This window comes from Brassica rapa, chromosome A03, assembly GCF_000309985.2.
Source record: "Brassica rapa cultivar Chiifu-401-42 chromosome A03, CAAS_Brap_v3.01, whole genome shotgun sequence".
NCBI classification, from domain to species: domain Eukaryota; kingdom Viridiplantae; phylum Streptophyta; class Magnoliopsida; order Brassicales; family Brassicaceae; genus Brassica; species Brassica rapa.
The window spans coordinates 19,630,305-19,653,921 of NC_024797.2; the positions used below are offsets into that span (position 1 = coordinate 19,630,305).

General features: G+C 38.0%; 6 protein-coding genes across 7 annotated transcripts; 3 read left to right on the forward strand and 3 right to left on the reverse strand.

Annotated features, from left to right (window-relative positions):
* Positions 1–131: 131 nt before the first annotated feature.
* On the reverse strand, positions 132–2,477 carry LOC103859889. Its single transcript, XM_009137483.3, has 9 exons — positions 1,975–2,477; positions 1,637–1,807; positions 1,453–1,555; positions 1,272–1,351; positions 1,109–1,186; positions 927–1,018; positions 716–827; positions 477–602; positions 132–379 (listed from the first exon to the last, which is right to left on the reverse strand). The coding sequence occupies exons 1-9, from the start codon at positions 2,242–2,244 to the stop codon at positions 263–265; spliced, it is 1,149 nt and encodes a 382-aa protein (XP_009135731.1). The 5' UTR covers positions 2,245–2,477; the 3' UTR covers positions 132–262.
* A 302-nt stretch (positions 2,478–2,779) lies between these two features.
* Positions 2,780–4,043, reverse strand: LOC103859890 (B-box zinc finger protein 32). Its single transcript, XM_009137485.3, has one exon. The coding sequence runs from the start codon at positions 3,711–3,713 to the stop codon at positions 3,021–3,023; it is 693 nt and encodes a 230-aa protein (XP_009135733.1). The 5' UTR covers positions 3,714–4,043; the 3' UTR covers positions 2,780–3,020.
* A 277-nt stretch (positions 4,044–4,320) lies between these two features.
* Positions 4,321–7,770, reverse strand: LOC103859891 (mannosyl-oligosaccharide 1,2-alpha-mannosidase MNS2). The gene is made up of 14 exons (XM_009137486.3): positions 7,469–7,770; positions 7,161–7,208; positions 6,907–7,068; positions 6,695–6,807; positions 6,551–6,616; positions 6,287–6,458; positions 6,097–6,186; positions 5,880–6,004; positions 5,739–5,804; positions 5,487–5,595; positions 5,311–5,412; positions 5,135–5,215; positions 4,894–5,064; positions 4,321–4,812 (listed from the first exon to the last, which is right to left on the reverse strand). The coding sequence occupies exons 1-14, from the start codon at positions 7,625–7,627 to the stop codon at positions 4,561–4,563; spliced, it is 1,716 nt and encodes a 571-aa protein (XP_009135734.1). The 5' UTR covers positions 7,628–7,770; the 3' UTR covers positions 4,321–4,560.
* Positions 7,771–9,443: 1,673 nt separating this feature from the next.
* On the forward strand, positions 9,444–17,026 carry LOC103859893 (calcium-transporting ATPase 9, plasma membrane-type). 2 transcript variants are annotated; one of them, XM_033286734.1, is made up of 29 exons: positions 9,444–10,937; positions 11,021–11,137; positions 11,240–11,288; positions 11,369–11,490; positions 11,570–11,701; positions 11,797–11,886; positions 11,984–12,053; positions 12,160–12,230; positions 12,318–12,479; positions 12,551–12,706; positions 12,803–12,885; positions 12,966–13,074; positions 13,153–13,208; positions 13,296–13,338; positions 13,416–13,499; positions 13,602–13,739; positions 13,806–13,871; positions 13,956–14,054; positions 14,237–14,347; positions 14,490–14,717; positions 14,821–14,985; positions 15,066–15,281; positions 15,408–15,545; positions 15,657–15,757; positions 15,874–15,919; positions 15,999–16,136; positions 16,214–16,321; positions 16,390–16,481; positions 16,569–17,026. In XM_033286734.1, exons 1-29 carry the CDS (start codon positions 10,755–10,757, stop codon positions 16,672–16,674), a joined length of 3,279 nt encoding a protein of 1,092 aa, XP_033142625.1. In that variant the 5' UTR covers positions 9,444–10,754; the 3' UTR covers positions 16,675–17,026. The 2 variants fall into 2 exon arrangements, with proteins under 2 accessions (XP_033142625.1, XP_033142626.1); XM_033286735.1 differs by having other exon boundaries at positions 9,449–10,937; positions 11,240–11,282.
* A 539-nt stretch (positions 17,027–17,565) lies between these two features.
* LOC103859894 (ATP synthase subunit epsilon, mitochondrial) lies at positions 17,566–18,398 on the forward strand. The gene is made up of 2 exons (XM_009137489.3): positions 17,566–17,852; positions 18,132–18,398. Exons 1-2 carry the CDS (start codon positions 17,669–17,671, stop codon positions 18,158–18,160), a joined length of 213 nt encoding a protein of 70 aa, XP_009135737.1. The 5' UTR covers positions 17,566–17,668; the 3' UTR covers positions 18,161–18,398.
* Positions 18,399–18,700: 302 nt separating this feature from the next.
* On the forward strand, positions 18,701–22,151 carry LOC103859895 (mitogen-activated protein kinase kinase 5-like). The gene is made up of 2 exons (XM_018657116.2): positions 18,701–19,415; positions 19,935–22,151. The coding sequence occupies exon 2, from the start codon at positions 19,966–19,968 to the stop codon at positions 20,890–20,892; it is 927 nt and encodes a 308-aa protein (XP_018512632.1). The 5' UTR covers positions 18,701–19,415; positions 19,935–19,965; the 3' UTR covers positions 20,893–22,151.
* The last annotated feature ends 1,466 nt before the right edge of the window (positions 22,152–23,617 follow it).

The window sequence follows — 23,617 nt, forward strand, 5'->3', positions numbered from 1 at the left end:
TAAAATACATTCTAGTAGTATTTTTATAACTCGGATCTGTTTTGGCTTTTGGGTTTTAAGTTCAGGTTTGATTAGGATCTTGGAGTTTTCCTCCGGCCTAACGAATTTTGGTAATTTCGAACTTATAGAAATATCAAAAGTAAACCCCAAATATTTTATTAAACTCAGATTTCAACCCCGTAGTTCCAGATTAACATCCATTTTGGGTAAAAACATAGATAAAAAAGCGGTTTGGTCATTTCTGCAAACTCAAGGTTCTTGGTCATTTCGGCAAATAGTTAAGTTTGACCTTCTCTATCACTTTCCATAGTGCAGCTTTAGCTTCTTCCAGCGTTTCAACACCATGACCTTCCTCAAATGGTAGCCTTTGTATGTTGAACTGACAAAACCAAACACAGAGAAGACAAAAGCTGATAAGCACTATGCATGATTATGTATCAACAAGACAATTGTTATATACAATGTTTTTTTTTTACCTGAGCACCTTGACGAACCCGTACATCTATCCCTTTGCTATCTATAGAAATGAGGGCAGCGTCGTCTACCTCTGTTTCAGATGACAGTAACTCTCTAAGCGGCTTTGAGAAGATGGCATTTAGTTCCTACCAGAGGTTAAGAGGTAAAAGTAAGAGTCTGTTTCAATTTACTATAGGACAAGAAGTGGTTTATTTGGAGTTTTGTAAGGGGACCAAGGAAGGATTTGAAAATGAAGCACCTTGAGGTTTTGCTCACCACCATCAACAGCGATCTTGTCTGGCTGTAAGGCCTCATACTCTTTGACATCAACCCATGCGACCGTTCCAAAGCCTCCAATGAAATAAATATCACTGCCAATAGTCACATTTGAGTATGCATAAGTAGAGTAGGAGACAAACAATCATAACATGAGTTGGTAATTTAGGAGGCATAAGTTTTGGAAACAAAACCTTATGTTGTGCATTCTAAAATAGCGAAAGTTTCCACACTGCTCGGAAGTTCCGTGCTGGTGCTTTGCAATGTATTGCTTATGAGCCCACTCCTACCAAGCCACAACCAGAGGCATTTGAACTGGTTTAACAGATAAGATTACTGAACCCAAAGATTAGCAACTAGTTAGTTAGATATTAACCTGTTCATCATCGGACAGTGGGTACACATCACCGAATAATGTCACTCTTGCATTAGACAAGCAACTCCATCCAGGCATCTGACAGCCAAAACCCCGTTACAGACCAAACAAAGAGAGAGAATCTTTTGATCTTTGTAGTCTAAACACAATAGCCAATGTTTACCTGAACAACGAGACTACATCTAGGTTCAGCCAAGAGGTTTCGTGTGTGGATGGCCAACGGTGAAAGTAAGAATATTGGATCTGGAAACAAAAGGTACTTTATAAGCCAACGTGCATCTATAATCTCAGCATACAAAGATAGAATAAGCAGTGAAGAAAGAGAGAAAGGTTTGGTGACTTACGCCCCAACCGATCAGGTGCAAAATCAACCAAAGAGCCAAAGGGGTACCCTTCTCTACGGTGGTGCATTTTAGACATCATTGTGCATAGATGAGCAAACCTCGCCTTGAATCATACAAAAGACAAGACAGTTAAACAACTTATCATCATATTCCTCGTTCAAGTTTAATTACAAATCTTTTTTACCTGCTCCAGCAAGTTCCGAACAGCTAAAGCAGGACGAGGTAACGCATGAGCTGATGTAGCATTCTGAACTCCGCCAGATATGGGAGTTCTAAAAAGTCCAGCTCGGTTTCCCCCAGCACCCTGAGGATGTGCAAGAGATGTCTCCACATCGATTACACTCTCAAGCTTTTCCTAACACACAAACATTATAAGCTATTAGCTATTAGCAGCCCAAAGCAAACCATCCAAATAGAACTATCTACTTCAAGATTCATTATTAACAACAATCCAAGATTCAATTCAAAGCATTATATCTTGTCCAGAACTAGCGTAAGGGTACCAAAGACAAAGAATATTACCTGTGACAAAGAGAAGATATCCCCAGGAAAGAAGTTGAATTCACTACTCTTGCCAAGATTATCTCCACCTTCACTTGGTGTCTCGTTGTGTAAGAGAGCTTGTATCCGGAGCCCGTGACTTGACCCATCCCTGGTTCTCAGCTTGGGGATTCGCTTGGCTGGCGAACTACACAACCAACACGAAGACTGAGATGAAGCTAGCGAAGATTTGAAGACAGGCTTGGTCACGGGCAAATTGGAGATGTATGCTGAAGTAGAGAGAGCTTCCATGGTAAGATTCTTTTGAGTATGGCAGATTCGTCAACACGCCTTTACTGAAAAAAGTTAAGCTTATAGGAGTTTTCCAGAGTAGGGTTTAAAACAAGTAACAGTGGTTTCACGGAAAGCTCTGGGATAGTGGTGTTCTGTTTTTCACCTTTCGGCTTTAATACAAAAACAAAAATACTATTATTAGTTTCCTTTTCTTAGGAAAAATAGGAAAAGATGATATTCCTTTTTCAACGCAAATCATCATTATCTCAAGAACAAGATCATGATTATCGTCATGAGTTTATGACTACATTGCAATAAATGATTACTGATAACAATAGCAGTTATAAATAGTTTTTTTTTTAATATAGGGGGAAGAGATTAGCTAAACTATACTAGAATTCTTACAAATATTTACGTTTTTTTTAAATTATGTATATTATTTTTACATAAACTGCCTAAAATAGTATATTTATCAACTATTAACAGATGTAGAGTAAATTTTGATTACTCAATACTCGTATTTAAAACAAGAATAATTTGTTGACAAAAAATAAAAACAAGAATAATTTTGATTTTCCAATATTATAAGTTTTTTGTTTCTTTATCTAGGTTGAATATTATAATAACCAGTACTTTAGACTTCTCTCTCCACTACAAAATAATTTTTCCATCTCACGCGATGGTTCAAAACCATTTAAAACGTTTGGAAATAAAAATCAACACGTCGATCGATGATACATGCAACTTGTATCACTATCACTAAAGCCTAGCTGCAACGCAGGAACCCCCACGTCTCAAACGTTGTCGTTTTCGGCCCATCCTTCCTCTGAATCCATACGACACCGTCTGAGCTGTAGCGTCACTGCACGCGCCAGCTTGCTTTCGCCGGCTCGAATCATTCCTGCTGCAACACCGGTTACATCTTCCACCTTCTTTAGCCTCGGACACGTCATCGTCTTCCGCGCGTTCCTAACACCGAACCAAAACGCAGCTGCTAAAATCACTTTCGTCCCTCTTGTTTTCCCCACGGCCAAAGCGAGTGACGCCAACGAAACGACTTCGTTTCTTGAATCTCCGTTTAGTCCTAACTCATCACACCAATTTACAAAAATGCCATCCCCCACGGCATTGACTCCCTTTTCCCTCCTTCGCGGCCCTCTGTTCACGGTGGTCTTCCTCGTCGTCGACGACGATAGCTCGGAGGTGGAGATAAGGTCCAGAGACGAGCAGCAAGACGAAGCTGAAGACGAAGACGTTCCACAACCACAGCAGGAGCAGGTTATTTTAGCAGGCCAAGGGGAAAGAGAACCAGAGACGATATCTCCGGTGAGGGAACTGCAACCAGGGCAGATGATGCGGCGGACATGGCGGGAAAAAAGGAAGTTAGAGGCGTGGAACTTAACGTCGCAGGAGCGGCAGAGGTAAGCGGAGTCTGCGTCGCAGTGGAGGTGTGCTTCTGCACCACACAGCTCACAGAGTTTCACCATCTTCGTTTTAGTGTATTAGTTAATGTATTCTTCTATGATGATGGGAAGAGAGATTTAAAGGAGGAGATGATGTTTTATTAATGATTGAAGGAGAATAACACGGTGGAGCTTTATGGTTCATAGTTGACGATAGAATATAGTGGCTATTATTTATTTATATCTTTCTTCTAATAGAAACTTACATCAGCCAGATTTTTATTTTAATAATTTTATTTGTTTAATAAATATTGCAAATTGGGAAATGAATGAGTGGTGTTTGGAGAGTTGGTTGAATGTGACGTGTCGAGAGGTCTTGAGGTCAGTGAGATCTGTGGCTATTTTTAAACCTTTGCACTAGCCGCCGTGTCTTTTCGTGTGACGTGGCGACTTTGTCAACACCAAAGTCTTTGCTCACTGCAATTTGCCTTTTGTTTTTGTTTTGTTGCTTCCATTACATTTCTTCTGCATTGTTTCTGTCTTTTTGTAGTATTATACGTACAATACTCGACCTTTAGATTCTTTGTTTCCGGTCACATGTGCTTTGTTTTGTTATTAAGCTTCCTAATACGGTTGGAGTAAAAGTCAGGAAATAGTGAGAGATTTAAATTGAAAAATCTTTCATTTAAACTTTGATAAGGACTTAATACTCCTCTAATCTTATTTTCCAAGGGTACAAACAGACAAGGTATAAGGTAAGGCAAACCTGTTTGGTTATTTTGTCAAACTATTCCAACAAGTGCCTATCTTGAAATCAATTTTTTTTAATGGTTCCTTGAATACATAAAGCAAAGACCATAATTAAAAGGTATTAATTTATGTATAAGCCAAGCCACATTAATCAGTTAAGAAACTTCCACAGCGAGCGTGCTTACTTATGTTCCATCCGACCAAAGCGCCTCTTGCGTAATGAAACTCTTGGTTTGCGTTGCTGCACGCTGTTAGATTGTCCGGGATTCACCTGATCCTTCCAGGGTACTATCTTAAGTGGATGAGCTTCTGTGTTGAACACCCACTCGTCCAAGGGAATAACCGTTGCGGGCGAGAAGAGGAGATAGAGATACTTGAGCGTCTCAGCAAGGAAGAAACTTTGCATCTTGTTGTCCTTAACTCCTGTATTAACCTGAAAATGGTCGAGAACTACCATCAGATTAAACTTAATAATGCTGGTTCTATTTAGGAGCCTAAGGGAGAACGAACTTACATCTTTCAAACCAACATATCCAGTTTCTATGCGCGAGTTCTTCTCAAACGCTTCAAATATATTCCATCCCCAGTCTTGATAAGTCTTGTTACCAGTTAACCTCCAGAGGTAAAACAGTGATTCAACAGTCTCTGGCCTCAAGATGTTCGACGACGCCCCAACACTCATGTCCTGAACCATCACAATGTTTATGAATTGTATTCTAAACAATGTATATGGAAAAGACAAGAAAAGGACATACACTCCCAGAGTTGAAGACATAATTCTCTCCAGCTAGTTTTGTTGGTGTTGATTCGTAGAAATTATAACATGTCCATGCAAGCTGCAGATAAGTGGGAAACACACAAAAATAAAGGCTAAAGATCCAAAAGCTGTTGATGAAGCTATGACCAAAGGCCATTCAAGACATATCTTTACCTCTTCAGCAAGGGTGAGAAACTTCTTTGCGTGAGTAGGATCATCATACCCAGATGATCCTAAAGCCAGCATTCCAGGAGCAAAGCAAGCCAATTCATCCATCTGAAAATTGATGAGAAAGAAACATGGGAACTGTCAATCTATCACAACAGCACCAATGAATATATTGGTTATACCTTATGGGTCAGAGAACTTCCACTCTTCTCACAGATATATGTAAAGGAGGAAGGTGTTGATTTCTTAACCAAGCTTAGCAGACCATTCATTGATTTCTCCCACATATCTCTGATGCCAAGATTCCAACACATAACAATATACTACCAAATATCAAAACTACAAGACCAGCAAAGAAAAGAAGAAAATATATGTTCTTCCTGTCTTTGACTACATATATATATATGATCAGTAGAAAAAAAGTTAAAACTTACCTATAGTGTTTCACTGTTAAAGTTTTGTTCCCAAACACCCAAACTTTAAGTAAATATTCATAAAAGCTGCAAGCAAAATATTAGCAGTCACATATCAACAAACCAGAGCAAAACCAGAAGGGATCAATTGAAAAAAGAAACCTGTCTCCCCCGCCACCAAATGTTATGGTCGAGTATGATGGTTCAGCTGTATCGGGATTTATATAGACTGGAAGTAAACCGTCAGCAGGGTAGTTCTTATTTAGTACTGTAATGACCTTTTCTACCTGATACACAGAGTTACAGACAGGTCAAACATACCAATCAGTATGTAATATGTGGTAAGTTAATCATGCTACAAGTTGATGGAGAAACACACCTTTTGCTGATATTTAGGGTCCCCAGTCCTCTGAGAAAGGGCAATAAACTCGAGCTGTTCAGTACCAGATTCTGCAAGATTACTGTCTCCCTAGTACAAGAAACATGTTAAAACACAATCAACTACACTTATATGCCACATGTAGAAGTTGATAATATACAGTTAAGGCATTAAGTAATGTAGGAGTTACCCCTCCCCATGTAGGGTTGTGAGCGTTTCCATGTCTCAAGTTGATAATGTTATATGGAATGCCAGATGGAGTGTCCCATGCAGGCAATAATCTATCTGCTATATCCTTGGCCTTTTCAAGGAAAAGTTTATCCCCAGAAAGATCATACGAGCTGAGAAGCCCTCCCACCACTCTAAAAGCCAACAAAGAGAAAAGACATAAGCACAAGATGACTCTTCTTAGTACAGGTAAGAAAAAAACATGGTAAACCAAGTTATATGCAACCTTATGGTTGTCTCGAACATACTGGCGTCATAGTCCTTGTCGAAATCTAATGACGCTGCAACCCACCTGCAAATTAAAGACTATAAGCAATGCTTATTTATATCATGCCTAGAAAATGGTGAGGATGGAAGAGAATCTACTCACTCTCTAGCTTTCTGAAACTGTTCGTGTAGACCCATTATATAGAGTGTATCTAATGCATCTATTATAGTCGCTCCCAAGCCACCAAAGCTGTCAACACCATCTTTTGTCTGGGGCTGATAATGCAAAAAGAAAGAAAGAAACAAAATAGCTTCACACACACATATATGTTTTGGCATTGCAGCTTAAGCATACATTTTCAGAAGAAGCTGTACCTGAAGCTCGTCTTTTCCCCAGGCATACTTTTCATATGAACTCCAAGCATGAATCATTGCTTCTTTTACTCTCTGCCTTCGCCTGGCATCAACCGGTTCTTCCTTGACACTCTTCAGTGTCCTCATAGTTGCATCCTCCTTGACGCTTTTTACATCTCCCAGCTAGCAGAAATATATAAAAAAAAGTTCGAGTTATATAAAGATCCTAAAGTTTCTCAAAATCAAATGAGCTTTTAAGTGTTTTGGGTTCTTACCATCAGCTGCAACCTCAAGACTTGTTTATTTAACTTCAAAACTTCAAACTGCAACACATAAAAGCAAGAAAAAAACACACATAATAAGATACATTCTTAATTCAAACAGAGAGTCATCTAGGAATGGATTGTGATTTTCCTCAAGAGGTTGAGTCACACCACCTTACTACTTTTCATTAAGACTTTTTTTTTTACTTTTCATTAATTAGTTTAATAATTAATTACTTTTCATTAAACTGGATTAGCTTCTATCAGTTGAGCTATAAGCTATTATGGTAGAGCTGCTATTGAATAGAGAGGAAAAGTACCTCGTGATCTCGGGCACGCGTTTGACGGTCCCAAACGACCATTGAAACAGAGATGAAGAGGATGAAAAGCAAAGCTAGACGCATAGTCCTTCCGAGATTATAAGCAGGGTTGACGTACTTCCATATCCCATGACCAGTAACCAGTCTACTCCTCGCCATCTCGATTAGAACTTTGAGGGAGATCCGGTAAGAATCAGTTAGGAAGAAGAAACATTAGTTTGTTTTTTTTTCAAGATAGAAAGAGAAAAACCAAACAAGCTGGGTGTGAAAAGTGTCGGAAAGAATATAAATAGAAATGAGCGTCCATTTATTTTTATTTTTTAGTTTATATAACGCTGACCGCCAGTTTAGATCTTTGGCTGTGTGTATAGAAGTGTGAGACGGGTTACATTGACTAGCTAGCACCCCATCCTTTGTTCTATCAAAACACCGTGTGTTTGGGATTTGATTCTCAAGAATTTTCAACTGACTTGACTTGATCAAAAAAAAAAGAAAAAAGTTTTGACTTTTACGACAAAGACTATAATAAGCTAATCAAAGCTAACCGGCCCTGGGTGGAGGTTTTGTTTGGGGAACCAAAGCTGACCCAAAATGTTTGTTAGGATTATTGTTTTTTTCTTCTAGAATCTTAGAGATAGAGATACAAACATGGCTAGCCTTAGCCCTAAGGCCTAAGTTTAGCTCACCAAGCACCAATAAAATTCAATTTTTGTAAATAAAAATCTTATAGGATAATGGTTCATGAACAAAATTTCCTTTTTATACTTTACGGGGTCAACTGAATATAAATTTAAACAATTAGCTCAAAACAAACATATGAAAGTTTACTTTTTAATATTTAAACAAACAAGGTAAAAAATAATCAAATTTTATTTTATTTCTTGTTAAAGTAGGGCTATTAATATTCACGCAATATCCAAGTAAACTTTATCTTATACGAATCAGAAATGAGATGTAATTATGAAATGTGATAATATTTGTTCAATATGTGGAAAATCAGACAAATTCATTATCTTTGAATGTTCTTCAGCACTACAAACCACTATTCATTATCTTCGACTTTTTCAGTCCCACCATCATATCCATCAGTTTTCCCAATTAATGGAATTTATACGAACACAAATTCCCTTTTTTCTCTGGAAGGATTGATGACTTCAATAATGACGAGACAAACTCTTATTCATGAACAACTTTGGGAGAAGGTCTTGTATTCCAGTGGTTTCTCTTCTCGCAGACACGACTGTTAGAAGTCGCATGTTCAATTTTCTATCGGCGCGGTATAACTCTCCAAAATAAATCTTAAGAGATTTTTCTGGATTTAGAGCACCGCTTGCGGTAGAGTATAGTCACTATTAAAAGTTTAAAACAGTTTTTGTTTACAAAAAAAAACTTAGTTCATCTGAAAAACATTGAATGCAAAATTGTTTAAAAATATTGATAGAAACGTCACTGTCCGACATGCATAAAGAGAATGTAGTGTTTGGCATGGAACAAATGAAGGTAGTGGAATATAAGCTCAACAAAATGGCCATCTTCTAACCAGCAGTTTAAATATGGGTGGCAACTAAAAGTGAGAGTACTGGAGCTATGTCATGGAGTAAGTTCCTAATAGTGTCGGGTACAGATGCATGCTATCGTCCTCAGCCTAATAATAGGATGAGTTTCTTGGTCGACCAGGAGAATAAAGTTGTATTGTCTTGTGATAACAACAGAGTTTCTAATAACAGGATACACATTTTGGGAGAGGATAAATACATAGAAGTGTATCATACAGAAAAATCTTCTATCCCAATTCTCTCTCTCTCTCTCTCTCTCTCTCTCTCTTGTGCTTGACGGAATCCATAAGTTTTGGAGTTTTATTTGCTATTTAAGATAAAATATGCATTCATTATTTCTCTATTCACATTGTTGCAGGACAGTAATCCTGAGGCTGATCAAATGCTTGTAGTAGCTGGCGAGCTCGGTTTAGGGGTCTTTGGGACTCGTAGCCTGTTGTAATCTCGCAGTCTGTTTTAGAAGCTCACTCATCAGACGATGAAAATTACCGTTGCTCAGTCTATCGAATCTGTGAGTTTGATTATTTTCACAAACTTTTTCTTGTATCTTTAAACTTCATTGACACCACATAAAATATATTGACTAAAAGGCTGGACACGGGCAACTAGTACTTTGTTTCTAAACAAGTACTGCTTATCAAGTACCAAAAAGAATCATGTAAATTACCTGATTCGCTTGCTGCTTGTCAAAATCTAATATTTATTTTTAAAATACTTGATTACTTACAAGTAATTGAAGTCAAAAATATAATCTTGTACAAAGGCAATAATATGAGCTTTGTTATCTTTTTATCAAATACGTTTTAGTTTTATTAAATCCAATATTTATCTGCTATAACAATGCAAATAAGAAATATTTTTTTTTCACAAATAACAAATATTTTTAAAACAGGTGACAAGTATTTTTAAATGAGTAACATGTACACAAGTAACAAAACATTGATACTTGACTCGTATTTGCAAGTAATAAAATTTGTTGGTTTGTTATTGGATTTTACAACGACAAGTACTTTGCACTTGATTTCTAAAATTGGATTGAGTAAATAACAAGTATAAACCAAGTAAATAAGTAACCATGCCGCCCCTGATTAAAATCATAATAGTAGATAATTCAGTAGTTACATAGTAATACATAAAAAAGTCCAAACAATGATTGGTGATGTCGTGCAACCCAAGTGACCTTAAGTCGTACACACGTTCACCACCATGTTTAATAAGAACTTTCTCTGCAGCTTCACTATTATCTTCTTGATTATTCAATAAAATGTTTCTTTTTACAAAGAATTGAGCTAAAAAAGTATATCAGCTAGATCTGAGAATAAGGAATAATAAGAAGTAATATTTAAATAATTGAAATTATTTATGTAGATACATGCCATGTTATTAATATGAGTGGTGAGAGATGATGCCATGTTCTTTCCCGGGAAAACCTCTTTTCTTCCTCTTTCCCACAAAAAGAAAAACAAACTTTCCGTAAATTTTGCCAAAAAAACCAGACCAAATATAGTAATGTCGTCATTGAATTGAGTTCTCGGTTTCACGGTAATAGAGAGAGAAAGTGGTTTCAGTTTTTTGTTACCTTTCTCCTTCTTTCTTCTCACGAGTTTGGCCTTCTCTCTCGCCAAATTAAACAACGACCTTGATCAGAAAAGGTCGTTTCTATTTGAAAGAGGAGGAAGAAGAAGAGGAGGTAGAGGTAGAGAAAGCTGGGTGAGACCAAGGAAGGAAGGATGAGCACCACGTCCAGCAATGGATTGCTCCTCACGTCAATGTCTGGACGACATGACGACATGGAAGCTGGATCTGCCAGAACCGATCATTCTGATCACGAGGAGCTTGAACACGATCCTGATGATCCTTTCGACCTTGATAACACCAAGAACGCCTCTGCTGCATCTCTCCGTCGCTGGAGGGTATGTTTTATTTTTCTTTCCTTTCAGTTATCTGTTGGTTTGAGAGATTTGATTCATGGATTTTTTTTTTTTTTTAACTGCAGCAAGCGGCTCTTGTGTTGAATGCATCGCGTCGGTTTCGATACACTTTGGATCTGAACAAAGAGGAACACTATGAGAATCGAAGGAGGATGATCAGGGCACATGCTCAAGTCATAAGGGTTTGAATCTTTCTATCTCATACACCACTTTTTCCTCTGTTCTTTGTCCTCTGTTGTTTGTTTCTTGATCTCACACATCAGTAACTTTTCGTTATGAATCAGGCAGCATTGCTTTTTAAGTTGGCTGGAGAACAACAAATCGGGGGTATGCGTAAGTCCGATCAAATTTTGTTTTTGTTTTTTTTTTCCTATATGATTAAATTTGATTTTTTTTTTTTTTTGTGATTGCAGCGTTTGGATCATCATCATCAACAACTCCAGCAACATCAACTGGTAACTTTGACATTGACCTTGAGAAACTAGTGTCAATGACCAGGAACCAAAACATGTCCAATCTGCAGCAACTTGGAGGGGTGAGATCTTGCATGCATTTGTGTATTATAAATGGGAGATTTTTTTCATGAAACTGACAATGATTACTACTTTTTTTAGGTCAAAGGTGTTGCAGAGAAGTTGAAGTCAAATCTGGAGCAAGGAATTGAGGAGGATGAGAAAGAGGTGACAGATAGGAAGAATGCATTTGGATCTAACACATATCCAAAGAAGAAGGGGAAGAGCTTCTATGTAAGCAACATGAGTTGTTTTTTATTTATTTCAAGATTGTTTTTAATGAGCTTGTGGATAACTCAAAACGTTTTTAACTTTCTCTTGTCCAAAAGATGTTCCTGTGGGAAGCTTGGCAGGATTTAACTCTTATCATCTTGATTATTGCCGCTGTAACATCATTGGCATTGGGAATAAAGACAGAGGTGTGTGTTTTAACTTTTATATAAGTTTCTTCTTAATGTTCCAAACTAGGAACTCACTTCTGTCTACTCTACTTTCTTTTGGTTACTACTTCATCAGGGTCTGAAAGAAGGTTGGCTTGATGGTGGAAGCATTGCGTTTGCTGTCTTGCTTGTCATTATGGTTACAGGTATGAACATGTTTTTTCGTCTATTTTCTTATTTTGTGTATTTGTATTTTATGTCAAATTCTTGTAAACATTCCTAATCCTGCTCTCAATCTTTTGATTCTTTCAGCTGTTAGTGACTATCGCCAATCTCTTCAGTTTCAAAACCTCAACGATGAAAAAAGAAATATACAACTAGAGGTGTTCTTGCTTTAACCATCTTGGATTGTTTGCAAATTATATGTTTTAGAGATGATAATTAAATTAAAAAAAAAAATACTCTTACAGGTCATGAGAGGAGGGAGAACAGTGAAGATTTCAATCTATGACGTTGTTGTGGGAGATGTTATACCTCTTAGAATAGGTGACCAGGTCCCTGCGGACGGAGTGCTAATTAGTGGCCATTCTCTTGCCATTGATGAATCTAGCATGACCGGTGAAAGCAAGATTGTGAGTTCATCCTTGTTCAATATGTACTCATCTTCTCTTTATATTTTCTAACACACATACTTTTGTTGCAGGTTAACAAGGATCAAAAATCTCCTTTTCTAATGTCTGGTTGTAAAGTAGCTGACGGAGTCGGTAGTATGCTGGTAACTGGTGTTGGAATCAACACAGAATGGGGATTGTTGATGGCAAGTATCTCAGAGGATACTGGTGAAGAAACTCCCTTACAGGTATGTCATCTTGATCACTTTGTTATTAGTTTATGGTCTACACAATGTGTTGAAGTAGCCTAACCATTCCTTTTTTTTTTGGTATTCTTATGATAGGTGCGGTTAAATGGTCTTGCAACCTTCATCGGTATAGTGGGGCTCACAGTGGCTCTTGTAGTCCTGGTAGCTCTTCTTGTGAGGTAACCTTGGTCAATAAAGGTTTTGCATTACTAACTTCATGCGATGTTGAGGGTTATATAACCTTGAGTTATTTTTTTAGATATTTTACTGGAACTTCCCAAGATTCTAATGGAGCAACTCAGTTTATCAAAGGGACGACTAGTATCAGTGACATTGTAGATGATTGTGTAAAGATATTTACAATCGCAGTAAGTATTCACTCCACATCCGTGATTTTGTTATCCGATAGACATATGAGTTAAAGTTAACTCTGGTAATTGTTTTAGGTTACTATTGTGGTTGTGGCAGTGCCTGAGGGACTTCCCCTAGCAGTTACCCTCACGTGAGTCCTACTTAATATAATCTACTCAGAAAATAATTAACTAAAACATAGTTGTTGATCTACTTTTTATTGACCCCATGTGTGCAGTTTGGCTTACTCAATGCGGAAGATGATGGCAGACAAAGCTTTGGTAAGAACCAAAACGTGTCTTCTCGCTTCAGTAATTTCTTGTTGATTATTGTCTGACCACGTTTCGTTTGCTAACAGGTTAGGAGGCTTTCAGCATGTGAAACCATGGGCTCAGCAACAACAATATGCAGTGACAAAACTGGAACTTTAACTTTGAATCAGGTCAGTATCAGCATCAATGCAATGATAGTTTTTTTTTTCATTAACATCAAAATCATCATATACGTGTAGTTTGCTAATTTTACCCCTTTTTCAAAATTACAGATGACAGTGGTTGAGACATATGCTGGAGGATCAAAGATGGATGTAGCAGACAACCCCTCTGGGCTCCACCCTAAACTTGTTGCCTTAATAAGTGAGGGTGTGGCACAGAACACCACAGGAAACATCTTTCATCCCAAGGTTGGTTCTCTAAGCTCATACTAAGGTTATCAGATGATGGTTAGTGCTCATGTTGTTTTATTGTAGGATGGTGGAGAGGTGGAGATTTCTGGATCTCCCACTGAGAGGGCTATTCTATCTTGGGCGTATAAGGTATCTCAAATGTTTATTTACTCTGGTCCTTTTTTGACATATTTTTCATTATGGGCAATATATTTAAAGAAACTATTGTTGCAGTTGGGAATGAAGTTTGACACCATCAGGTCGGAGTCTGCTATCATCCATGCTTTCCCTTTCAATTCTGAGAAAAAACGTGGAGGTGTTGCTGTTCTTCGAGTAATTTCTTGATCTTATTCTCCAGTTTTAATATTAGGGTATTAGTAAAATTTTGTGGAAGCATTGAAGTAAGTATTGGTACAGTTCACTAAACATATGAACATCTTTTCATTGCTACTCAATGAGGAAAGTCTCTAAAAATATTATATGAAGCTGATCAAGAGTATGTTAACTCACTGCAGGGTGATTCTGAAGTTTTCATTCATTGGAAGGGAGCAGCGGAGATAGTTCTGGCTTGCTGTACACAATTCATGGACTCAAATGGCACTCTGCAGCCCATTGATGACCAGAAGGTGAGGTGACACAAAAAATTGTAAAGAAAATGTGTTAAACCACTTGAAGGACACAATCTGTTAGCCTAAGAGGACTAAACATTTGCCTATACTATCTTATTTCAACTTTCAAAAATATTTATGTTTGGAAATTATATTACAGGAGTTTTTCAGACTTGCTATTGATGCCATGGCGAAAAACAGCTTGCGATGCGTTGCCATTGCATGCAGAACACAAGAGCTGAACAAAGTTCCCAAGGAACAGGAGGACTTAGATAAATGGGATTTACCTGAAGATGAATTGACTTTGCTGGCTATCGTTGGTATAAAGGATCCTTGTCGTCCTGGGGTCAGAGAAGCAGTGAGAATTTGCACCAGTGCTGGTGTTAAGGTAAGCTCCTTTGCCTCTATAATGGAAGTTAAATGTTGCTGTAATGTGGTGTAGCTGGTCAACCCATCTGTAATGTTTACATGGAGACATTTGTGTTGTCTAGGTAAGAATGGTGACTGGCGACAATCTTCAGACAGCAAAAGCAATTGCTTTGGAGTGTGGAATACTTTCTTCAGATACAGAAGCAGTTGAGCCTACTATCATTGAAGGAAAAGTGTTCCGTGAGCTATCTGAAAAAGAGAGAGAGCAAGTCGCCAAGAGAATAACTGTAAGAAACAGTCAAAGTATCATTCATGTGAGCGAGCTTACTGATGCTATTTCAAATATTAACTTGGGGTTAAAATGCAGGTGATGGGTAGATCCTCTCCTAATGACAAGCTTTTACTTGTTCAAGCACTAAGGAAAAACGGAGATGTTGTTGCTGTCACTGGTGATGGTACTAATGATGCTCCTGCTCTCCACGAGGCAGACATAGGTCTCTCTATGGGTATATCTGGAACTGAAGTTGCAAAAGAGAGTTCAGACATCATCATTTTGGATGACAATTTTGCTTCAGTAGTTAAGGTTCGTCTAGAGAAAATTAAAAAAAATATGATCTTTTAGCTTATTAGTCCTTCATCTATGAATGCATTATCTCCACAGCTATTCTTTATGCATTTTTCAATCATGCAATTTTGTTTACTCTTTCAGGTTGTTCGTTGGGGTCGTTCTGTGTATGCAAATATTCAGAAATTCATACAGTTCCAGCTTACAGTGAATGTTGCAGCTCTTATAATCAATGTTGTAGCAGCTATGTCTTCCGGTGACGTTCCTCTAAAGGCTGTACAGGTTAGTTACTCTTACCTTATCTTTTGAGCTTGAATGCATTCCAGATTTTTTAATTTTTAAGACATTTTAAAATGGAGACAAAACGAAATATAATGGTGTTCTTTGATACAGCTGCTTTGGGTCAACCTTATTATGGATACTCTTGGAGCACTTGCACTCGCTACAGAGCCACCAACTGATCATCTTATGCACAGAACCCCTGTTGGAAGAAGGTATAAATAACATCATGAACATGTTTAATTCAATATTATAGTGAAACAAAACTAGATATATTGTGGTTTTTTGTCGTAGTCGTATGGTTGGTGATGGTTTGTTTCTGGATCTGCAGGGAGCCTCTAATTACAAACATCATGTGGAGGAACTTGCTTGTGCAGGTGAGTTTTTCAGAAAATATTTGCTAAAACATTTTTCTAAAGTGCATATCTCTGAAACTGTAATTTGATGATGTTGCAGTCATTGTACCAAGTGGCTGTCCTCCTAGTTCTCAACTTTGCAGGCTTGAGCGTGCTTGGCTTGAAACAAGACAGCGACCATGCACATGCTGTGGAAGTCAAGAACACTATGATATTCAATGCCTTCGTTATGTGTCAAGTAGGCAAAATTATCTCATCTTTCATCTCCTTGTTCTTAAATCATATGGATTGGTTTTAATCATGCAAGTCTTGCAGATATTCAACGAGTTCAACGCAAGGAAACCTGATGAAATGAATGTATTCAGTGGTGTAACTAAGAACCCTCTCTTCATTGCAATTGTTGGAGTCACTTTTGTACTTCAGGTAAGACAATAACAAAAAGCCTCTTTGTCTCTTTGACACTTGATAACCTATTGTGGTTGAAAATGCAGATACTCATTGTTACTTTCCTTGGGGAGTTTGCCCATACCGTTCCACTGAGTTGGCAACTATGGCTTGCTTCTATTGTCATCGGACTGGTCAGGTAGGTTCATCATTTTCTTCCAACTTGAAACTCATAGTGGTCAAAGAAACTATAGAAAAAAATCACCAATTTATTTTCTCTGTGCAGCTGGCCACTGGCAGTTGTTGGGAAACTGATTCCTGTACCAAAGACTCCAATGAGCATCTACTTCAAGAAACCGTTCCGTAAATACAAAGCCTCAAGAAGTGCATAAACACATTACTAGAGATATTCATGTTCCTCATACTGCAATTACAGAAGCAAATAACAGATGATGATATATAACCTTGTGATAATTGGCCTATACCTCTAACCTTCCTTTCTTTTAAATGGTAATAGTATTTTCAAATGTATACTGCAAGGTCCAATTCTTTTGTCGCTTTCCATATTTCTTCTTCTTCTTCTTGTATGATGTAAAAGTGCAACTGTGAATTGAATTGGATTTGGGGTTGTACTAGTGGGAGTTTGGCTCAGTCTTTGGCTTTTCAAAAAGTGTCGTGCTTACATGGAGGATTCTCTTTTTTTTTTTTCTTTATGGTTAATACATTCTAAAACAATCCCTCACCGTTTCCTTATGTTCAATACATTCTAAAAGGTTCGTTAATGCTATACTACTTTCAATGCATTTCTCTTTTGCATTTTTATCAGTTTCCTAGTGTTGTTGTTAAATAAAAAAGACTACAAATACATAATAAGCAGAGCCGGCCCTGGAAAATGCGTAGTGAAACATTTGCAACAGACTTCCAAATTCTTTTAAGAAAATTACATACGAATAAGCTCCCGAAAAAAAATTTTAAGTCTCCAAATTTATGAAAAAAAAATTTTTACATAGACACAGCCTACATGCCTCCAAAATCTCAGGACCGACCCTGATAATCAGCAAACAATTTCTTTAAAAGAGTGTGCTATCTTGCTTGATCAACAAAGCAAAGTCTTGTTTGATGACCACGAAACACAACTATTTGTGTTGACGTGTCATGTGACTTCAACATCGAACATCATAGAGACCTGCATGCCTGTTTATGTGAGACTCTAACTATTTGGGCTAATTTCTAAAGGCCCAATGGGTCGAAAGTGAGTTGGGAGTTGACTTTTAATCTGAGATCAATCACTTGCGTTTCTCTCAATCTGCAGCGACTCTCTCAGACAACTTTCGATCTTCTTCTTCATCTCAATCTCGTCGTTTCGATCGATCAAAAGAATCGGAGATGGCATCGACAGCGGCGGTTCCGTTCTGGAGAGCGGCGGGGATGACGTATATAACGTACTCAAACATCTGCGCGAATCTGGTCAGGAACTGTCTGAAAGAACCCTTCAAAGCTGAATCAATGAGCCGCGAGAAGGTTCACTTCTCCCTCTCCAAATGGGCCGATGGAAAGCCCCAGAAACCAGGTATCTTCTCTCCCTTTCCTCAGGATCCTTGAGCAATTCTCTTTCTTGTTTGATCGAGATCTAGCTTCTTGTTTCTGTGTGATTCTCTCTGTTTCAAGATGGTAAAGATTCCTACTTTAATTAGAACCCATCAGAACTATGATTGATGAAAGGGATTGTCATTCTGAAATGGCTCTTTTGAGCTCACATTTGTGTTCGATATTTTACCTCAGTTTCGTTCAGACAGTGGACTTACACGTGTGTTGATGTAACTTTTGTGTGGTTTTTTTTTGTTGACAGTTTTGCGGTCAGACGCACCTCAAGTTTGAGGCTTTTGATCAAGATATGGTTTTCTGAATGGGATAAAAGGGATGCTGTAACGTCTCTCTCTCTTTGGATATTTTGTTTCCTTTTTGTTGTATTCGATGAAAGATTGATACTTTGCCAATCAATAATGCAAAAACATGGAGCTTCTTCTGTTTCTTTCTTAAGACGAATTAGTTTTTTGTGGATTTCTTGAGTTGTATGTATCTCTTGTCCATTTGAGTATTAACTATGGCCTTTCTCTATAGCAAATGAACCCTGAGTTCAAATCTTAAGAAATGAAAAGTAGAAAGATGCTTAAAGAGTCGATTAAGTGATTTGACTTTCTCAAAATCTGATATGTAAACGAAGGCCAGTGAGATTCTGAAATCGTCTCACATTAGAAAAATGTGATTATAATTTATGAAAATTGAAAACTAACACACCATATAACTCGCTTTTGATATCACGTCCGTAATCAACTAGCCTAATGCAACAGTACACTGGCATCAGTACACTTCATGTTATGACTGCATCTGGCTCTGTTCCCTACATAAGGCTCTGACCAAAATGGTGTGTTTGTTCATCAACCTAAGAACAGAGAATGATCATGATGGGAAATGCTCAAGAATGACAGCCATGTGATAGACCATGAGAGCAGCATTCCACATAAATGTAATGTTCTTGATGTCATAGGCCATGCAGTTAAATGAAGTTGATGAAATGCATCTGGATGTCATCATGTTATGATGTTACGTAACGTTATGTTAATTCCTAGCTAACATAGCAAATGGAGTTTCATTGGGGATGGATTAGTCAAAACGCTGAAAATGAATTCCCACAAAGTAATGCGTTAAAGCAGCAACAAGACAAACAAATGGGCAAACCGAACTCCTATAGAATTAATGTATATATGTAGCAAAACTAATAAGAGCTGTCACATGTTATATTTGATGAGTTCAAACTATATGCATCCGAGCAAGAAGCAATTTTGATACTTAAAATGCCAATTATGGTATGGATGCAAAATGCAGTTGTTGGAAGATGAAGAAGAGAGTTAACCACCACCCTTCAAGGAACTACAGAAACGTCAGAGCTCGTTCTTGTGCTACCATACCAGTAGTTAAACACGTTTTTCTACCTAAGAAAAATCCATCTGCTTGTTCTCACCAACTATATATAGGTTCATCAAGTTTCATATCTTCTTCTGCATCTCATCACTTCACGAGTCCCAGATTTTTCACTTGCTGCTCTTTCAAGAAGTTGCTTCATCCCTACAAGCAGTGGCGGAGGGAGAAATTTGTTTTATGAGGGTCAAACTGATGATACAAATATTTTACAAGGGTCATAAGCTAACGTTACCTTACATTTCCATAACATATACATGCAAAATTTTCTTTTTTCAAAATTTCACATGGGTCATATGACCCACGTGATTGTATACTGCCTCCGCCACTGCCTACAAGAGGTAACTTTGAGCCATTAATTTATCTCTTCTCCCATCATAATCATGCTCGAATGACTCAAAATATTTTCATCATAAGCTATATATGTTCTTATATGGTCCATTTTAATTTGCTCCCATCTTTCGTGGCCTCTACGTTGCATAATCTTTTTTGTTTTAGTCATAGCCGTATATATCCATCCCCATGCTGAAACAAATCTCATTAAATATAACAGACTTAGAAAAAACATGCAAGTGTTGCGACATATACTTTCACAGCTTTGCATTTTCCACACGCGCACTCCCTGAGCGCGTGGATACATTTTTCTTGATTTAACTTTTTTTTTCCTTTGATCAGAAGAAGACAGAGATACGGTTATAGAAGCCATGAAACGATGCAAATGTCCTGACCTCAAGATACAACTCCCTAACCGCAACGTGGCTCTCGCTGTCCCTCTCCCACTCCCTCCTCCTTCCTCATCCTCCTCCTCCGCCGCCAAAAGTTTATCCGAGCTAAAGAGCCTGCACCGAATCGGAAGTGGCACCGGAGGAACGGTCTACAAAGTGATCCACAGTCCCACCTCGCGCCCCTTCGCTCTCAAAGTGATCTACGGGCACCACGAGGACAACGTAAGGCACCAGATATGTAGAGAGATCGAGATCTTGCGAAGTGTTGACCACCCTAACGTCGTGAAATGCCACGGCATGTTCGATCACAACGACGAGGTCCATGTCTTGCTCGAGTTCATGGACAAAGGGTCCCTCGAAGGAAGGCACGTGTCGCGAGAAGACGAACTCGCTGATCTCACGCGCCAGATTCTCAGCGGCTTGGCTTACCTTCACGGCCGTAAAATCGTCCACCGTGACATCAAACCGTCGAATCTTCTCATAAACTCGGCCAATAACGTCAAGATTGCTGACTTCGGAGTGAGTCGGATCTTGGCGCAGACCATGGATCCTTGCAACTCCTCTGTCGGAACCGTCGCTTACATGAGCCCGGAGAGGATCGACTCCGATCAGAATGACGGACGTTACGACGGTTGCGCCGGAGATATATGGAGCCTTGGTGTTAGCATCTTGGAGTTCTACTTGGGGAGGTTCCCTTTCGCTGTGAGTAGAGAAGGTGACTGGGCGAGTTTAATGTGTGCTATTTGTATGAATCAGCCGCCGGAAGCTCCGGCGACGGCGTCTGAGGACTTTCGTCACTTCATCTCTTGTTGCTTGCAGAGTGATCCTCCTAAGAGATGGTCTGCGAAACAGCTTTTGCAGCATCCTTTCATACTCAAATCAACCGGTGGTCCGAATCTCCCTTAAATGTTGCCGCCGCATCGTCCTCTACCTTCGTCGTCTTCTTCTCCGGCGTCCTAGTTGTTTGCTTTTCCCTCTTGTGATAAATAAAAGAATGCTTTTATGGTTGTGACAGAACCTATTTATGTGTTCCAATAAAAAGGAAGAGATAAACTAGTTAAAGCCACGACGTAGTGAAAAAAAAAGACCTAAAACTCTCTCTACGACTCAAGCGCCGCCTCAATCTCTTCTTTCGGATCTGAGGTCTTCTCTGGCCGGCGCTCCTCGCCGTGCTGTGAGAGGACCTCCTCGAGCTCTCCTATCTAGTACTAGTCCCTGTGTAGTCTCTTTAGCTTTGCTTGTGGTGGTTAGTGATGAAGTTTTTGTTCGACGGCGATGGCGTTTTGGGGGTCGAGCGGTGGTTGGGTGCTGGTGCGTTTCTCGATGAGGTGGGATTCTCTGTCAAAGGCGTGTTCTCTCCGCCAGTGGAGATTAGAGAATCTGTCAGATTCGAGGGGGTTTGAGTCTGGTTCGATGGTGGTGCGTCTCGTTGGTTGGTTGATCTTCTCTCTGGCTCCTCATGTTCTTGTCTCCGGTTGTTTCGATGTCGGCGTGAGGTTTGGAAATAGGTTCTTCCCTCTGTTTGTTCTTTGGGACAAGCTGTAGAGGACTTAGTGGAAGGGTGCGGGATGTCTAGCTGCGGAAGTGGTTTGGCGTCTTACTTGGGCTTGGGAGTACTGCCTCTGTTCATTGGAGTCAACTCCGGTGCTTGTTGATATTTGACGGTCAAAGCTTTTTGCGTGCTCAACTTTGGTTTTGAGAGGAACCGAAGGAGATAAGTGTATCTCAGTGCTAATGCTTCTTTGTTGGTCGATTGCCGCCAATTTGATCATGATAGTCTTGGATTTGGAGTGGTTTTTATTCAGCTACCGGTTGTATGAATAAGACGTGGGAAGCCTTTGTAGGCTTCGCCGTGGGGTGATGGTGCGTATGAGGCGCGTGGAGAACCCTCTCAAGGTCCAATGGATAGATTTAGTTGGGATCGAAGGGTGTTTACAACGACGGTTAAGGATTCTAACCTCTTTAAATTCTGTTTATGTGTTGGTGATGTTCGTGTGCTTCCAGCCTATCTCTATGCTCTTCTCAAATTGTGTTAATTGTTGATGAGCTCTCATTAGGTATGATCGTCTTTGAGTGCAAGGTTGAGCACTCCTTTCCTGAAGTTCCTTTCTATCCTGCCTCAGACATCTTTTTTCTTCTTTGTTTAGTTTTAAGAGTTTATGTTATGTTTAACTTATGGCTCTGGGTGGTACATGTTACCTCGCTGCTCTTGGCTCCGGAAGAGTAGGCAATGGCTCTTCCGGCTTTGTGTAAAATGTTGTTTAATCTAATTTTAATCTATCAGATGACAAAAAAAAAAAACTAGTTAAAGCCATCTTGTTTTATTACAACACTTTTTAATGTTTTTGTTTGGGGAATTAAAATTGTTGGGACCAGGGCCTGAGTTGACCACAGGATTCTTGACAAAACAGTAATACACAAAAGTCAATATCTCGAAGGAAAATCAATGGACTGAAGGAACATTACCAAACCAAGCAGATACTCACGCGCTCAACAGACTCGTCGGTTCTTCGTTTATATTCTCCCCCGAGATTGCAAGTTAAAAGGATATTATCCTTAATATATTTTATCTTTTTTTGACAAAAAATCTACCCTTAATATTCTTCCGGATGAAAAATCACTTCATATTTTACTCTAAAGTGCTGCAACACCATATTTTTACTCTATTTTTACTCTAAAAATAAATATTCTACAATAATTTAATTTAATTTAATAAATAATTTTACTAACACTTTCTACTTACAAAAAAATTATCAGTTAACCCTAAGTATCTTATGTTATAAAACATCCACATACTATAATTTATTTAAATTAAAAATTTCTTATTAAAAGTACAATAAATCATAAATATAATATATATATATATAAGATAAAATATTATGGTTCAATAACGAGTACTAGAATTTTTTTTCTTACAAATATTCAACTAATGCATTTCAGAATGAATAATGAGTTTTTATCCATGATTTTTTTTTTAATTGGGCAAGAAATATTTTAAAATTGGAAATTCATACCGTTCATGGCAGTTTCAAAAATGATTTACGGATTATAAAATTATTTATTTTATGTTATATTTAGTATATATTTTAATCTTTAGTTCAATATTTTTATTAATTTATGCAATTTTATGTAAAATTATTAAATAATTTCTTATGGATTATCATATTTATTTTTGTATTATTTTAAATATGTTTTAAATAAAAAACATTCAAAATTAAAGGACCATTCTATAAATAAAAGAAGTTCACCTCCAAAATGGAGTAATTGCTAGTTTTGGAGTTGAAAATGAAATTGGATTTGACCATACTTTACTCCAAAATGATGTTTGAACTAGAAAATAGAATAGAGTTGGAGATGCCCTTAAAATCATAAAGGCTGAATACAATATTAAACTAGAAGTTGATCTTCACTTTCATATGGATATATTTTTCATTTATAATCTCGCATTTATAATTCTATCTTTTCTAAAATTTAGAATAATGTAATTTTGAGATTGGATTGTTTTTCATACCTGTATATTTAATCAAGATAAATTTAAAAAATTACACAACTATTTTTGAATTTTGAATGTTATTTGAATTTTGAATTTATTTTGTTATTAAACTAATGAATTAATTTATAAAAATATTTT